Source organism: Gymnoscopelus braueri (genome assembly GCF_963280865.1).
Source record: "Gymnoscopelus braueri genome assembly, chromosome: 11".
Classification (NCBI taxonomy): Eukaryota; Metazoa; Chordata; class Actinopteri; order Myctophiformes; family Myctophidae; genus Gymnoscopelus; species Gymnoscopelus braueri.
In genome coordinates this window covers 3,167,789-3,185,642 of record NC_137613.1, presented here as the reverse complement: position 1 = coordinate 3,185,642, position 17,854 = coordinate 3,167,789, and the positions used below count along the sequence as shown (strand labels likewise).

At 40.1% G+C, this 17,854-nt stretch overlaps 1 protein-coding gene across 1 annotated transcript in view; it reads right to left on the bottom strand.

The window, feature by feature from the left end:
• The window catches only part of LOC308094999 (NACHT, LRR and PYD domains-containing protein 12-like), a 518,863-nt gene that overhangs the window by 322,225 nt on the left and 178,784 nt on the right, over positions 1 to 17,854 (bottom strand). The window contains exon 13 of the mRNA XM_080441848.1: positions 1,996 to 3,796. Within this exon, the coding sequence (XP_080297974.1) occupies positions 1,996 to 3,796 (1,801 nt within the window). The remainder of the gene's footprint in view (positions 1 to 1,995; positions 3,797 to 17,854) is intronic.

Here is a 17,854-nt window from a genome sequence, read left to right as displayed (position 1 = left end):
AGTTTTGTCTTACATTAAAGGAATATTTCATCCCAAAAAATACTTTTTCCCTATCAATTACACCTTGAATTCATGGAGATTTGAGTTATTTTGTATTTTTGACATTCCTGAAGCTAAATCCAATATCCTACTTTAATTAAAATGCCCACGCTGTGGTGTACGTCCCGGGTTGGTCAGCACACGAGGTCTCCACTTGCCTCCAAACTTGCCACAGACTATTGATCAGTGCTCTGGCTAATGCCTAGGCTTCTTTCCCCACCTTCAATGTACTTACATATTGTACAGTTAATATAAAACTACATTATTTCTATTCAGGCACATTTTAGCCACCTTTTCTTTTGGCCACTAGGCCCACCCTACTGCGCATGTGTGACATAGGCGCAGTGTCCCATAAAAAGGACAAGTACTGACAGATAGAGATCTCCATATATGGCCATATCAGTTGGATTACTGGTGCACCGTAGATGTGAGGGCCACGAAGCGGCCCGAACCTCTAGTTTGACTAATTGACATTAATAGGAAACCAATCTTAACAAGAGCAAAACCATATTTAAAACATTCTCTTTAAACCTGGATCATCAGTAGGCTCATAGTGATTACACTGTGAGAGTTGTTTTTGAGTTTACATACTTTTCTTTAATATAGTTTTGCATTGTTTTTCTACCACAGGAGACACCGCTAATATTCTATTTTGGCTCAGGAATGCAACCCCCCCCAAAAAAGGTCTGAGGTGGGGGGAGGGGCAGAGTGTGGAACGGTCAACACCACTAGACGTCACAGAAAGACTGAACAGAGGAAGAGAGCAATGTTCAACCAGCAGTTGAAGATGTGAAATGATTAAAGTGAGAATGAGCAAATACATTTCATATTTACTGACAAACATGTGTAAAAGCTTTACAAACAACTGATTGTTAGACCAGCATTAAAAATAAAAAATATGTATAATGATGGTTTAGGGTTTTGAGCTCCGGGTTTTATGGCCCTTTAACAGAGTAAAGGAGCTCAACTGGTGAACTGTGGGAGTTGTAATACAATGATTGAATCTGGAGCTTGGACAAACATAGGTTGTTTATAAGTTGTCCATGGATATTCAGCTGTACTACAGCATTGGTAATGGCATTTTATTTATTTTATTTATATTTTATTCAGGCACCAGGCACAACACTTTGGACACAAACAACATATCTTTAAAAATATTGCCAAATGTGTTGTGCACCTTCATGCTACCATATCATACGCAGGGTCCCTGGAGAATGAACACTATGGATCAAATGACCCCATGACCTTTCCTCTAGCTCAACCTTTGTACCATTTTCTCTTTAAAATGGTGCTATATTATGTTATGTCACATCACAAAGCTTTGGCTGTTGTTTAGGCCTACATTACATCGCATGAGAGGGACTCGCTGTCCAAATAAACCAGACCTACAAGCTGTCAAGGTGTTGCGATGCAAAGCATTGTAAGCTTATAGATCTGACACCTTTGAACTTTCACCACAGTAAAGAGGGTTTAATGTTTTTTATGGTGTTAAAAGGGACATGGAACAATGCAAATGATGAACACATGAACACATTTGATTTGGTGGACTTCATCATATGATACACGTGAGACACACACAAATCAAGGCTTTACACAGCCTTTCATGAATCAGACGTAGCTCTTTATTTAGACGCAAACCTAAACTAAAGAATATAGCAGAAATGTTAAGAGCTGTGTGAACGAGGCCCATTGAAAACAAATATTTTAAGTTCCTCTACTGAGAGGATGGCAATGTCAGTGGGTTCAACCAGCAGGGCTTTTAGACTCTTAGTTTAGTTTTTACCCTGCTTTATTTTGGTCTGGCCTTTATTTGCACATACACACAAAACCACTAGTCACTATTTGAGACACAAGACAGCATTATTGGAACTTTTATGTCAACCTTCATTTCTAATTATAGTGTTAATTGTAATGGCAGATTGACTCTAGGATGTCTATATTCACTTGACTACTAACCGAGCCTTCCTGCAGTTCCTCACAGCTGGGATCAGTCTCCTTCGCCCCCCCTCTGAAGTGTTGTATTTGTCCAGGTCCAGCTCTTCCAGAACCTCCTCTGACGTCTGCAGCATGACAGCCAGAGCTGAACACTGGGTCTCAGACAGTTTCTCTGTTCTGTTCTCTGACTTCAGGTACTGTTGGATCTCCTGATGTACTGAGTGGTCATTCATCTCCATCAAACAGTGGAAGATGTTAATACATCTGTCAGGAGAGGCATCATTTCTCAACTCCTTCAGGTTGTTGATGGCTCTCTGGATGCTCTCTGGGCTGTTCTTTTTCTGATCCAGTAGGCCTCCTAAAAGTCTCTGGTTGGACTCCAGAGAGAGGCCATGAAGGAAGCGGACAAAGAGGTCCAAGTGGCCATTTTTACTCTCCAGGGCTTTAGTGGTGGCTTTGGTCAGGAAGACATCCAGGGAATTAAATCTACCACCAAGAAATGTCTCCACCACACGATCGTTCCACCAACCCTTTGTGAAACAGTGGAACAGGTAGACTGCAGCCAGAAACTCCTGGATGCTCAGATGAACAAAGCTGTAGACTGTTTTCTGGAACAGCACACTCTCTCTTTTGAAGATCTTTGTGCACACTCCTGAGTACAGTGAGGCTTCTTTCACATCAAGACCACATTCGTCCAGGTCTTCTTGGTAGAACATGATGCTACCTCTGTTTAGGTGTTCAAATGCCAGCCTTCCCAGCTTCAGAAGAACATCCCTGTCAGTCTTCATGAGGTGCTGTTGATTCCCTTTTTCTTGTTCTTTCTTTTTCACATCATGAGTCTCATCATACTTCTGCTTCTTTTTCTTTGTCTGAACCAACAGGAAGTGGCAGCACATCTCAGTCAGGGTCTTGGGCAGCTGTCCTATCGTGTGTGTCCTCAACATGTCCAGCAGAACGGTAGCAATGATCCAACAGAAGAGTGGGATGTGACACATGATGTGGAGGGTCCTTGATGTCTTCAAGTGTGAGAGGACTCTGTCGGCCAACTTCTCTTCACTGAATCTTTTCCTAAAGTACTTCTCCTTCTGGGGATCTGTGAACCCTCGCACTTCTGTCACCATGTCAACACATGCAGGAGGGATCTGATTGGCTGCTGCAGGCCTGGTGGTTATCCAGAGGAGGGCTGAGGGGAGCAGATTCCCCTTGATTAGGTTTGTCAACAGTACGTCCACTGATGATGTCACTGTGACATCAGAAACAATGTAATTTTTTTGGAAGTACAATGGAAACCTGCTTTCATCCAGACCATCAAAGATGAAGCCAACTTTCCAGACAGCGAGCTGCTCTGCTGTGACCTTCTTTAATGTTGGGTGGAAATCATGGATCAGTGTGAGAAGACTGTACTGCTCATCTCTGACCAAGTTCAGCTCCCGGAATGAAAAGGGGACCAGGAGATTTACATCTTGATTTTCCAAACCCTTTGCCCAGTCCAGAGTGAACTTACGCACAGAGAATGTTTTTCCAATGCCAGCGATGCCCTTGGTCAGAACTCTTCTGATGGGTGTCTTTCTGCCAGGGAGGGGTTTAAAGATGTCACAGCAGTTGATTGGTGTGTCATGGAAGGTCTTCATGTTGGAAGCTGTCTCAAGCTGTATCACCTCATGTTGGCTATTAACCCCTTCACTCTCTCCCTCTGTGATGTAGAGCTCTGTGTAGGTGCTGGTGAGGGAGGTTCCAGACTCTTCTGTCATGTGGTGTTTCACATCATCAAGACTGTTCAAACTGATCTTATAATCATTCAAATCAACCAGCAGACTGACATCTGAAATGAGAAAAAATATATATATTTTAAACACTCAGCGCACAATTGTTGTTTTTGTCATCATGTTGTTGTTTTAATGATCATTGTTTAACTTCATTATTTACACTTAGACATTGATACATACAATAATTTGAACCTTTAGTCTGACTATGATTTCTGCAATTTAAGCATTCAATTTTTTAAAGTTTTTTTTTCTTTCTTTTTTTTCAAATTCTGCCCAGTCTTACTTTGTCCAGGTGTGGTTTGACTGGGTGTCTTCAGTCTAGGTGTGTTTCTGAATGTCTGTCCACACTGGGGACAGCCATAGTGTCCTGTTGGAGCAGACTGGTCCCAGTATGAGGTGATGCACTGTCTGCAGAACCAGTGTCCACAGCTGGTAGAGACTGGATCTGTCAGAACCTCCTCACACACTGAACACCTGGACGCCTGCTCTGTCACAACACAACCACTCCTCTTCCTCTCTCTGTGGAGATGAAGACAACGTATTACTATATAAGAGTCTTGTAATAATATGTACATATAATATAATAGGACATTTAACATATGTATGTATGTATGTATGTATGTATGTATGTATGTATGTATGTATGTGTGTATGTGTGTGTGTGTGTGTGTGTGTGTGTGTGTGTGTGTGTGTGTGTGTGTGTGTGTGTGTGTGTGTCAGGGATTCCGTTAGCCAGTATTTACCGGCCATTGACCGGTAAAAGTTTTAATTGGCCGGTAATTATAAACACCACCGGCCACCGTGGCCGGTTGGGAAAATGGTGTTATTAGGCTATTTTATCATTTAAGCCTATTATTAATATTATTATTTGGATAAAGTAGTTGGCTACAAACAACCATTAAAATCATAATAATTTAAAGTTTTTATCATGATTAATTCCCGACAGCCTGCTCTGCTGCTGCTGCGCACTGCAGTAGTAGATTCGCCTATTCGTTGTACGATGGTGTCACGCATTGAAAATATCAGAGCTACAAGCTCACAGCACGTTGCAATGCGCCGCGTTGTGAGCTTGTATGTGTGCTATTTTTGATACGCCACAAAACAGCTGATAGACACAGCTGTGTCTCCTCCTCATCAGCCAGCGTGGTTCGCTCGTGTGTGTTGATAAACAGAACCGGGATTTTCCGAGGTGATAGAATCTGAAACAAACCGGACCCAATTGTCGATAAAGGGACCCGAACACGTGTGGGTCGTGGATATTATGCAAGCACAGTGACTGTCTCTCTGCAATGGATAAAGTGGTGAAAGTTGGGCGACGGTGTCGCGCATGGAAAGGCTCTGCCGCAGCTTGCCCCAAAACACCCTCGCCCCCATTTTTCAGGCGGACCAGCGGTTCTTGTATTGTTGTATTTGTTTTACCGATAAGGGTAGAAATAGGTTTAGGATTAGGTATAGTTTTTCTGAGGTTAAGATTAGGAATAAGGTTAGGTTTAGGCATAGTTTACCGATATGTTTAGGAATACCAGGCGAATACAGCCGGATTTTCCCCGGGGCGACTGTGTTTTGGGGCGAGCGGGCGGTATTCGTTGCGCAGCAGTTCACTCATGCCCACTTTATTCATTTCATTTTTGGCAAGCGACATCTCTGCATGATATAGTAGATCATATAATTTAGTTATCTATAAAAACAGGAACAGATTGCATCTGTGATAAAGTGGAAAGAAGCGCAGCTCTAAAGTAACAAGGTGTAATGATGAGAGTGATTTCTGACAGACTGTAACAGACACCTCAACAAGATGACATAAAGCATGACTATTACAATATAATGATTCTGACAAGTATGAGTCACCATTGTCTTTTACTGGCTGCTTATTGTTGGAAAGAAGTCTGTGTGGTGTGTGTGTGTGTGTGTGTGTGTGTGTGTGTGTGTGTGTGTGTGTGTGTGTGTGTGTGTGTGTGTGTGTGTGTGTGTGTGTGGTCTGTGTCTGTGTCTGTGTGTGTGTGTGTGTGCGCGCACACGCGTGTGTGTCCCGAGTTGCAAAAATCAGAAGATGATATGCTCTAGTTCACAGATTTCAGTGATCTTACTTTGTGTTTGAAGGTCCAGGTTCATTACTGAAGGTCGCAGGTAAATCCATTGACCAGTCACTCTTCATAGACACACAGCTGGGTGTTGGAGACTCTGGTCTGTGGTGAAGACTTCTGGAATCACATAAATGTTTTTTATAATAATCATTTGAATTGAAAAGACACTTTGTTGCAGATATTCCTGGTAATAATTGATAGTGTGGCTGAAGAACAGGGTTTTCTGTACAGTAGGTCTGTCCCCTCAAAAGTAGACCAATCACAGCTCATGATGCTACATGCATGACATCACAAAATGTCATGCACTGGGGCGGCAGTGGCTCAGGAGTAGTGTGTGAATGTATGTGTAATGTAATGCACAATCTGTGTAAAGCGCTTTGGATAAAAGCGCTATATAAATGAACCTGACCATTTACCATTTACAGCTCATGATGCTACATGCATGACATCACAAAACAGAACCACATCAGACCATGAAAGTCTTAAATACCTGGTGAACTTAAAGTGAAACTCATGAAGAGCATGATAGTTGGATCATTGTTCATAATTGTATTCATTTTAGGTTTTTATTTCTCTCTGCAAATCTTAGTTTCACCAACATTGTTATTTTAAAGCAATTGCTATTTCCATTTAACCAAATGAAACAGACAAGCAGCCAGTCTGTACGATGTCATTTCACCACTAAACACCAATCACATTTACATTTGTGAGACTTCCTTCAGAAACTACACACTGCAACTGTTTAGTTTTTTCATCCCCAAAGGGAAATTCAGGGGTTTACAGCAGCTCTCATCATCAGAAAGACAAAGAAAAAAGAGACATCAATAAAAAAACCTTTAGAATAATAACATCTGAATATTGTAGGTTGACTTTTCTTAGACGCCTATTTTAAAGACAGTCCAAACACTACTAAGTAAAAGCCAGTGGGTTGATTTTAACATCCTCATCAGCCTGATCTAGATAGCGAGGAGGAGGAGGAGTTTTACAATCGGTGTCATGTCACCCGACAGCGCATTATTCCGACGTCCCGTTGGTCCGACTGGCCTCATTATAACTAACCCTATCCCTAACCTCACACTAACGTTTGTCTGACAACTGGGGTGTCGGAATAATGGGAGGTCGGAATTATGAGCGGACCCCGTACAATATTATTGCAGCAAGCAGTAAAGGTCTCGTATAGCGCTCCTTATCACAATGTAGGTTTAACAGTCTGTTGATAAAGGATCTTCTCTACCCTACCACAGTGTCATGTTGTTTCTACTCAATTTCACAAACAAAAGCTCTATATTATCAATGACTTCTTATCTGAAAATAAACTAGATTGTAGTTTAATGTTCAATGAGACTCACTTGGCTGAACCAGAGTGATAACAAGGAGCTAATTGAGGCATCAAATCATTCACTGAATGACCTGTGTGGTTCAGATAAATGTAGTTCTATTTTATCTTCTTGGTTTGACACCAGTTCAAATCCTAGCTGCTGTATTGTCAACAAGCTGGAGACATGAGAGTAATCATCTATTACAACATGTATTCTAAAGACAAACTTGTCATCTATCAAATAAATGCCTTTTTCATGTCCAGTTTTAATGTTGATTGTTCTGTATGTTTGTTTGTAAAAACAGGAAAACAGCAGAACTATTTTATATTTTTCAATTAGTTCTATGTCGATCCATTTGTATGTATGTGTCCACTTATCTCTATGTAGTTGACAGAGATCAGTGATCTTACTTTGTGTTTGAAAGTCCAGGTTCTTTTCTGAAGGTCGCAGGAAAATCCATTGACCAGTCACTCTTCATAGACACACAGCTGGGTGTTGGAGACTCTGGTCTGTGGTGAAGACTTCTGGAATCATACAAATGTTTCTGCAATTATCACTTGAATTAAATAGACCGTTTGTTGTACAAATATCCCTAGTAATAATGTACAGTGTGGCTGCAGAACAGGGTTTTCTGTACAGTATGTCTGTCCCTTCAAAAGTAGATCAATCACAGCTCATGATGCTACATGCATGACATCACAAAAAAGAACCACCTCAGACCTTGGATAATGTAGGTTTAACAGTCTGTTGATAAAGGATCTTCTCTATCTTACCACAGTGTCATGTCGTTTCTACTCAGTTTAAGATCTCTCACAAATAAAACCTCTATTATCAATAACTTATTATCTGAAAATAAACTAGATTGTAGTTTAATGTTCAATGAGACTCACTTGGCTGAACCAGAGTGATAACAAGGAGCTAATTGAGGCATCAAATCATTCACTGAATGACCTGTGTGGTTCAGATAAATGTAGTCCTATTGTATCTTCTTGGTTTGACACCAGTTCAAATCCTAGCTGCTGTATTGTCAACAAGCTGGAGACATGAGAGTAATCATCTATTAGAACATGTATTCTAAAGACATACAACTTGTCATCTATCAAATAAATGCCTTTTTCATGTCCAGTTTTAATGTTTATATCATTGATTGTTCTGTATGTTTGTTTGTAAACAAGAAAGAATGACATAGATGTCATGCTGAACGGAGCGTTGGCAGTGGCTGGATGTTTTTGGGATGCAGGTTTGTGAGGGCAGGCTGGTATGGCAGATGGTGGATTGTTGGTATGTGTGATGTGTGTAATTTGTGGTATGTATTGTTGATTGATTGTTGCGGTTGTTATCGGTTGTTAGAACATTTTTGGGAATGTATGCAAATGTGAGCAAATGAGGGTAGTTAGTTGAGTGAGTAGGAAATGGAAACAAGCTAAATGTGTGGAAGCTAAAGTGCAAGTAAGTGAAACATTATTAGTTGCAAGATACATTTGTGTAAAAGCAATGGGAAGTGATTCTAGTATGAATAGTTGTGAGATGCACTGTACGCGTGAGAGCATAACGTATGGCATTGAATGCTCAAGCCAACAGTTAAAGTCAAGGATCAGTGGGTTTGGTTTTGTAACAGTGTGGCCTTGGATCTTGTGGGCAGTTGTTGCCCATGCAAGTCTAAGTGGGAAGTTGATTGCAGTGGCAGTTGACGTGCTGTTTTTGTGGAGGCTGAAGTCAAATGCAACTAATGCAATGGCAGTGGCATTCATTGTAGGATATTGCGTTTCGAAGTTCAGTGTTTGTCTTCTGTGTTTGCTGGAATATGGGTCATTAAATTGTACCATTACGTATTGCACTTCTTTGAGGGAATTGTATTGAAAGTCAATGACTTGTCCTAGGCTGCCATTACTGAGGTTGTCTTGTATATCAATGTTGGATGTTAGCATGACTTTGGCTCCGATTTTGAGTTGTAGGTAATATGGTAATGGTGTGTTTTTTATCATGCCTGCAGTGTCAACTGGTGGTGTAAAGTGTGTTCTTGTGGGGCTTGTGACTTTGGCCTTTAATTCAATGAGTGTGCCTGGAAGTTTTTGTAAGGCAGTGATATTGACTGTATTGACTATTTTGTTTGTTCCTGTTATCAGAAGTGCGTTTCCAGGTAAATGTGGGCTATTTCTATTTCAAAAGTGTCAGATCCATGTCAGTTGGTTGGCCTATGCGAATGCGATTGAGTAGGTCTGCATATTGTTTGTCTGCACCCTGTCTGCAAAACATATCAAAAATAAAATCGGGGCTTTATTGTGGCTTAAATAGATTCAAGTCGACACTTATTAATGTTTTGGTGCATTCTATAATTTAATAAAAAATTCTGATGCCTCCATAGTCTGTCTACTTCTCTGCAGTACAGAACTCCTATAACTTTCACCCGCAAAAATATATATATATATATTCAAAACAATATTGCATACTGTATGATATCATAATTTAACATAATGTCACATTTTAATATGACAATGGGACAATAGATTGTGACATCCTAGGGAAGGTTTTCTCTGTTTAATTGTATCACTTGGGGAAGGTCATTGTGTTTTTTTATTTTCTTTTAACGACAGGCCATTAAAAGAACGACCTGTCCTTAAGTATGTGTATGATGTATTTATTTTGGCCATCAGTTATTTGTGGGTCATTTCCTTATTTTGTGTATGAGTGTGGGTACGTTTAAAACCGTTCAATACTTGATCTATAGTTCTGGGATCGACTAGTGTGTTATTTTGGTGAGTCTGTGATCGATTGCTTTGGTCCTCAATCCTGAAGAGTGCGTCACAGTTGATCCTGCGCGTGCGCAAATGGTTGTTTTGATCATTTAACTCTCAGCGCCAGAGAAAGCATTGCATGTAGATAGTTGGTAAGATGAATGTGCATGACTAATGGTTTTTCTGTGGGATAAACACCTTTATTGTATTTGTGTATGTTGCTTATATATTTATGTATGTTTTCGTATGATTGGCGTTATTTTCTTTTCGTGTGTTTCTGTGTTTTATGCAGTTAAATAACCTTCAAATGTTACCCCACAACAACTCATGCTACAGTAGCTAGCAGCCATAGCACAAGAGCTATGTGTGTGCTAGTGTCGCAAGGCCTGGCTGATGGAAACCGGTACTGTGTGGTACTTAACCCGTGTATGTTAATGTGTGAGTGTTCATAAATAACCCAAAGTCAGTATCAATGTTGCATGTTTTGATGTGTCGTAGTCGCGTCAAGTGATTGCCACCATTTACTACATGAATACGTCCCTAGACAGACAAATAGATCTTGAGTTACTGTTGAGCTCTAGATATCTGTTAGCCCCATTAAGAACCTGTGAACATGATGCTGCTAAAATATTGTGCATTTATATTTAAGAATGTCAGATTGTATGTAATTGTTTTGTTGTGAAACTTTTATATAAAGTACACTGTGTTTGAGCAAAGACACACAGAGTGTAATTCATTCATTCACACGTTGTCCTTTTGCATAACATTTCACAGTAACCAAGAAGCTGTCTATGTGTTGTTTTGCTAAGAAATGTACTTTGAGATTAAGTGTTGTGTTTTAACCCATGTTGTTGTTAAGTAACAAAGGGGCTAACAAATTACAGGGGTGTACTTAAATTCATTATTATTGTACAATTCCCATGGTGGAGCTGTACCCTTCAACGTCAAGTCTGGCCCCTGTGATCTGCACTCCAGTCCACATAGGCCTACTGTCTCGTTTAACCACGACCTGCTACGCCTGAGATCTTCACTGTAGTTCAACTTTGAGCAGAAATTAAGCAATATTGACCATGATTTAATAAGAGTGCGTGGCTCAGCTTTGGGGGTACTATGCGTCTGTACGTTGATTTGAGTCATTTCCCATCGTCAGAATCAATTGCACAGCAGTGTCATTAGATGACATTGTCATATGTTTTGATCGATGTAAATGAGGCTATTCATAATAAATGACAGTTTTGATTGGCCACATGCCATATGCTAATGCTAATCTACCAAATAAATCTTTGTAAAATAATATGTATATATGTCTGTAAAGGTTGAGTCTCCTGTTGGTGGTCTTGTATCAGTACCCCTGCTTCATCTCTCTGTCAGCTAAGGGGTCCTTGGCTGAAAAAATTGGGGCCTGTGCCCTGGTACATATCAAACGGGGGTCCTTAAAATTAAAGAGCCAGAACCACTGGCCTAGATAGTCATTTAGGCTAATGACCACATAGTAGACTATGTCTTCCTAGCTTACCAATCACAGCATTCAAGTAACACAAATCTACAGGTTGATAATGTTTTATTTGTTCTTCCAAAATTGTGGCCACAAGTAGCCTATGTTATATCAAGTTATTGTTATGATGGTTATATGAACATTACAGGTCCACAAAAGGAACCCACGACAACAGGTGATTTAGCCTTATATATATATATATTAGCACATTTTCGTCATGTAGGCAATAGAGGGAAGTTTATTTATTTATGGTCAACATACTGGCAGTATGGACGATCGGTAGCTTAGCTACCTACTTAGCATAGTTTGGATCTACTATTGTGAAATATTGCATTTTTACGTTTAATACTTTATTTTGATGGCATAGTTTGGATCTGCTATGGTGAAATATAGCATTTCAGTAGCTTAGCTACGTACTTACCATAGTTTGGATCTGAATGAATACATTGGATAACATATCCAGTGAGAGAGTGTGTGACGCGTTGTGGGCTTGTAGATCTGCTATTTTCAAAAACTTTTGACAAAATGTGAAAAACGTGCAATGTTTTTGCAAACATTTTTAGACCATAAATGTTATGGTGGTCCCTGGCACTAACCTCGTGGTTGGACATACAGTCAGTGGAAAAATCATGCACATTTTTTACTTTAGTAAAAGTATCAATACTGCAATGTAGAAAATGTAAAATGACTATGTTATAAGTAAATGTCCGGCATTAACACATTGACTGCCAGAGTTTATTCATAATGTACTCACCCCTGTGCCAGCAATTTGCGTGTTTTTTAATTTTTTTGTTTTGTAATTTTTCATTCAAATACATTCTCTGATTGTGTTGTCAAGCACCTACGATTGTTCCACCAGTAGAGAGCAGCACATCCAAACATTGATCACCTCGCTCACCCCCTCCCAAACAGGCCCACGTCATATCCGGTAATTCAAAGGATGTGACGTTTTCGACAATTCCCGTTCCGCTGATCAGCCTGAAAACGACGTGATACACTACGACGATCACTGTTAGTCACCCGGACCAAAGAAAATAGAAGTTGAGCTGTCCGTTTGTCTTTTATACCGTGTGAAAAACAGTGTTTTTCCTTATTCTGGCCGAAAATCACCGGAGAAAAACAGCGTGACCCGGAAATGATTTTTTTTTTTTACATCCGGCTCCGGGTGAGTGTGACGTAAGTGGAAAACGAAAGTGTTGATGAGAAATAAACAAAGCCGTGCGATCACAGATTAAACAATGAAAATTCAAAAGAACGTGTCAACTCGTTCTTAGGAATCCTGGCACTCAAGCGATGGATGTGCTTGAGTAAAAGTACAAAAACATCGGTATCTAAATGTACTTAAAGTACCAAAACTAGAAAGTAGGCTACTCATTATGCAGAATATCCCATTGCACAAGTTGTCAAATGTGTGACATCTTTTGAAAATAGCAGATCTACAAGATCTGTGAGCTTGTAGATCGGCTATTTTAGAATGGACGAAATGTTTATAGGGGTGAAGTGGTTAATGTAAGTTTTCTAATAATAATCGAAATCTACAAAGTAGTACTGAAGTTGTCAAATAAAAAAAGGTAGGCCTACTGCCACATAACACTACAGGCCTTCCAGAGATGGGAAAAGTACTGACATTCTGTACTCGAGTAGAAGTACAATTACTTGTGTAAAAAACGACTTTGGTAAAAGTAGAAGTACTCATTCAAATAATTACTTGAGTAAAAGTAAAAAAGTACAGGCTCTGAAATTTACTTTGAGTAAAAGTAAAAGCATTCTTACCGGATATTTCTGTGCAAAGAAATGCAATTTGTACCCCAAGGTTATTAAACTTAAAAGATCCCCAGCAAACACACGTCTTAAAACTGGCCCAGGATTGGTTTCCAAACTGTGATGTGACGAATCATACAAGTAGTCGACCCAACTCTTGAAATCAATAAGTGGTTCTCAACCTGGAAAATATTTGCTTCTCCAAGTAGGCTACCACCATTATGACTGATGTAACTGATGTTACAGTAGCGTAGTCCTACCCCATCCTATTCAGCTATACTACAGGATACAGATAGGTGGGCACTAGGGACATCTGGGCACCTCGATGTAAAATTAGGTCCAAAATGTTAAAACATTTAATGTTTGAAAAATGGTGTAAAGTAAAGTATACATGATGTGAACATGCACGGTACATCATTATCAGACTTAATTTATCATTCAACTTCTAGTTTATGCGCCAAAATGACTAGATATACAGGTTTTGTAGGAATTTGTAGCAATTGTAGAAATATTAGACCTTAATTGTCGAATGTTTATGCATGTTCTAATCATATAGACTTTACTTTAGACCAGGGGTCTTCAACAGGGGGTCCGGGACCCCTAGGGGCTCCTCAGAGCTACTATAGGGGGTCCGGCAAATATTTGTGTGATAGAATGTTTTTTTTTTACATTAACCACTTGAACCCCATTGCATCCCTGTTCTCAGGGGAACATTAGCCGAAAATAGCCGATCTAGCCGATTTTATTTTTAAAACATTAATTTACACAACACTGATGACAGCCTAAGCTATTCTCTGAAATCTATGAAAATGTTTAATCTGCAACACAATTTTATACAATATGTAGTAGGGGTCCCTGCTTCATCTCTCTCAGCTAAGGGGTCCATGCTTCATCTCTCTCTCAGCTAAGGGGTCCCTGCTTCATCTGTCTCAGCTAAGGGGTCCCTGCTTCATCTCTCTCTCTCAGCTAAGGGGTTCCTGCTTCATTTCTCTCTCAGCGAAGGGGTCCTTGGCCTGAAAAACTTTGAAGACCCCTGCTTTATAGACCATTTCCCCCCAATTATTTTTTTTACAGTTTGAACAAAATATTTTACATTGAGGTGCCCAGATGTCTGTAGTGCCCACCTATCCTGTTACTGTTACCATACAGACAGACAGACAGACAGACAGACAGACACAGCAAGAGATGGCATTAACAACTGTACTGTACTTAATTCAAACACAAAAGTGAGCCCACTAGACAAGCATACTTCGAAGAAAACGCGCGCGCGCACGCGCACACACACACACACACACACACACACACACACACACACACACACACACACCAGGCTGACATTATGCCGCTCGCTCGCACGTTATGTGCTTGATTTGTCGTTCGGCACTTGTGTTTGGTTGTTGTAGATGAACTCACCTAATGATGCTGCAGAGGTTGAAAGAGTTTGACAAACTTCTAGCCTTGTTACAACTATGACCGTCTTGATCCAAGGCTATCGCACTTCCACAGTACAACAATGTTTAAGTCAGAGGAGCATGGTTTGGCCAAAACCTGCGATTAATCCACGTGTTGTTGTTTATATTCGTCTCACCAGGTACGCACGCGCGAGCGCGCACACACACACACACACACACACACACACACACACACACACACACACACACACACACACACACACACACACACACACACACACACACAGGTCTCAGACGCGATCAGACCGACGGTCATAACTGCTCGTGATCAACAGAAACTAACTTCCCCTAAGGACTTCAAAATAAGAGCCACTGGTAATGATTGATTAACTTAGTTTTATTTTGGTGTCTACTTACAGGAAGTATATAGCCATTTGTAGTACCGTGACACACAGAGCTATAAATAATAACTCTTGCGCTTATTTTCGTTTGATCTGCGCGCAACATTACAACTAAAGTAACGAGCCTGTTTTGAAAAAGTACTGAGTAGAAAGTACTAGTACTTGTGTTAAAATGTAACGGATAAAAGTAAAAAGTAGTCCGAAAAATAAATACTGAGTAAAGTACAGATACTCCAAAAAAGTACTTTGTTACAGTAACGATTAACGAAGTACTTGTACTTCGTTACTTCCCATCTCTGATTACAACCCGTACATCTACATAAACATTCAGGTTTCAAATATAAAGTGCGTACCCCATGGCCATGGATGTTACAATTATATACGGGCCGTCAGAAGTACCCGTGTCTTCCGTATTGTTCAATGAAAAGCATTTTAATTCGATCAATGGCCTCTTTCTCCGAATTTTCTCCATGCTTTCAACTAAGCGACCCTAGCGGTTGGGAGGTGTATTGCACTCTGATACATTGTAACTGTATGAGGAAATGGCCGTCGATCGGATTAAAATGCTTTTTATTGAACAACACGGAATAAACGGATACTGTTGAGAAACCGTACATCATTATAACGTCCGTGGCCACGAGGTAAGTACTTTATATTTGAAATCTGAACGTTTATGTAGATGTAGGGCCGTAAATGGAGAAAGTGCAAACACCAGGTTGAAGTTCATCAATGACGGTCGTGACAGATGATTGTCTTAAGATCAGTAGTACATCCATTGTCAGACAAACCAAAATACGAAAATATCTCTGGCAAACACAATAATGCCACACACACACACACACACACACACACACACACACACACACACACACACACACACACACACACACACACACACACACACACACACACACACACACACACACACACACACACACACACACACACACACACACACACACACACACACGCCATGAGGGAGGTGGCATGTTGTGGAACCTCATCCAGACCAGGAGATAGATTCCATAGCCCGAAGGGACAGTCATGTGTTTGATTGGTTGTTGTTGGTTGTCAGGGCAATATCACAACCAATCGGTTGACGGACATTTAATGATGACGGCGTTTGAGACCCTTTTTTAGCAAACCCGCCCCCTTTTTCCAACTGACCAACCAGACTTACCCAACCCCGCCCCTTTTTCACCGACGCCCCGCCTCTCTTTAAATAGCTTCAGAGGTTAACTCCCCGTTTTGCCCATTTGGCCCAAAGCTGTCAGTATGAACGGAGCTATCACTCCGTTCAAAAACAGGAAAATTGTAGAACGATTTTACATTTTAAATTAGTTCTAGGTAGATACATTTTTTATGTATTTCCACTTGTAGTTCACAGAGATCAGTGATCTTACTTTGTGTTTGAAGGTCCAGGTTCTTTTCTGAAAGTCGCAGGTAAATCCTTTGACCAGTCACTCTTCATAGACACACAGCTGGGTGTTGGAGACTCTGGTCTGTGGTGAAGACTTCTGGAATCACACAAATGTTTGATTTATGTGAGCGATCGAGACAGACAGTCACAAGGAGACAGATTTGAAGTGAATGAGAGACAGACAGTCTACAAGGAGACAGATGTGAAGTGAATGAGTGGACTTTTGGCAGCGGTCCAAACAACCTGTGGTGAGTTGGACAGCTGATTCTTGTAGATATGTGGAAACATTGTCTATAAAGTGTCTTCTCAGTTTACAGTTTAGGCATTTAGCATACGCTCTTCCAGACCGACTTACAGTAAGCAAGGACACAAGATAATACATCAATAATACATAATACATCAAATAGTAATCTAATAATAAAGTAAGACATAAAGTAAACCAATAATCTAATGATAACTAATACATATGTAAACCAAGAACCTATCATCAGCCTACATTGAAACTATACACACACACTATAGGATGCCAGGTCAGCAATGAACTGGCATCTGTCTACATAACATGCTATCTAAGTCACATTTTGTGTTACGGGGTCTTCTCAGACATATCACAACCACTCGTCACTACTGAAAGTTTAACCGTCTGCCCGGCTCAGTTTGTAGTTTACATCTATTCATCTTTAGTCAGCTACTGCTTCTACATGAGATCACAAGAGATTAAATGACATAAGGTGCTGCATTCGAGCAAGCCAGATAATCTTAATGAAATTCTGCACTGTATAAAAATGTCATAGTGTGTGCATGTTGAAGATAATCTCATAAGAGAATCTAATAAGATTGATGATGCTGAATGATGCTACCAGAATTACAAATTGTTTAAGATTCTAAAAAATCCTGTAGTGTGAGTGAAGCTTTATAGTGTTGTGTATATTGTGTAGAAGGATTCACATACTCTGTGTGTGGAGGTCCAGGTTCATTACTGAAGGTAGGAGGTTCATCTTTAGACCAGTCACTCTTCATAGACACACAGCTGGGTGTTGGAGACTCTGGTCTGTGGTGAAGACTTCTGAAATCATATAAATGTTTCTATAATTATCATGTGAATGAAGAAGTCAATTTATTAAATATTTTTTATTGTTAAGTCCCATTTTACATTTAAATGGGAAAATGTTTTGAGTTTTGCCTCACAATATTGCAGCAACAAGAAAACAAAACAAAAATAATGAATTATTTATGATAATAGAAACAGTAAAGTTTGACTAAAAGTACAGTGGTAGCGTTGTGTATATTGTATAGAAGGATTGATATACTTTGTGTGTGGAGGTCCAGGTTCATCACTCTTCATAGACACAGATGGAGGCTCTGGTCTGTGGATGAGCTGTTTGTCAGTTCCCTCCTCCTCTCTCTCCTCACAATGACTCATCTTTGGTCTTTATTAAACCTGTCAAGATTACAGTCAAAATAGACCAGAAAACAGTAAATGGCTG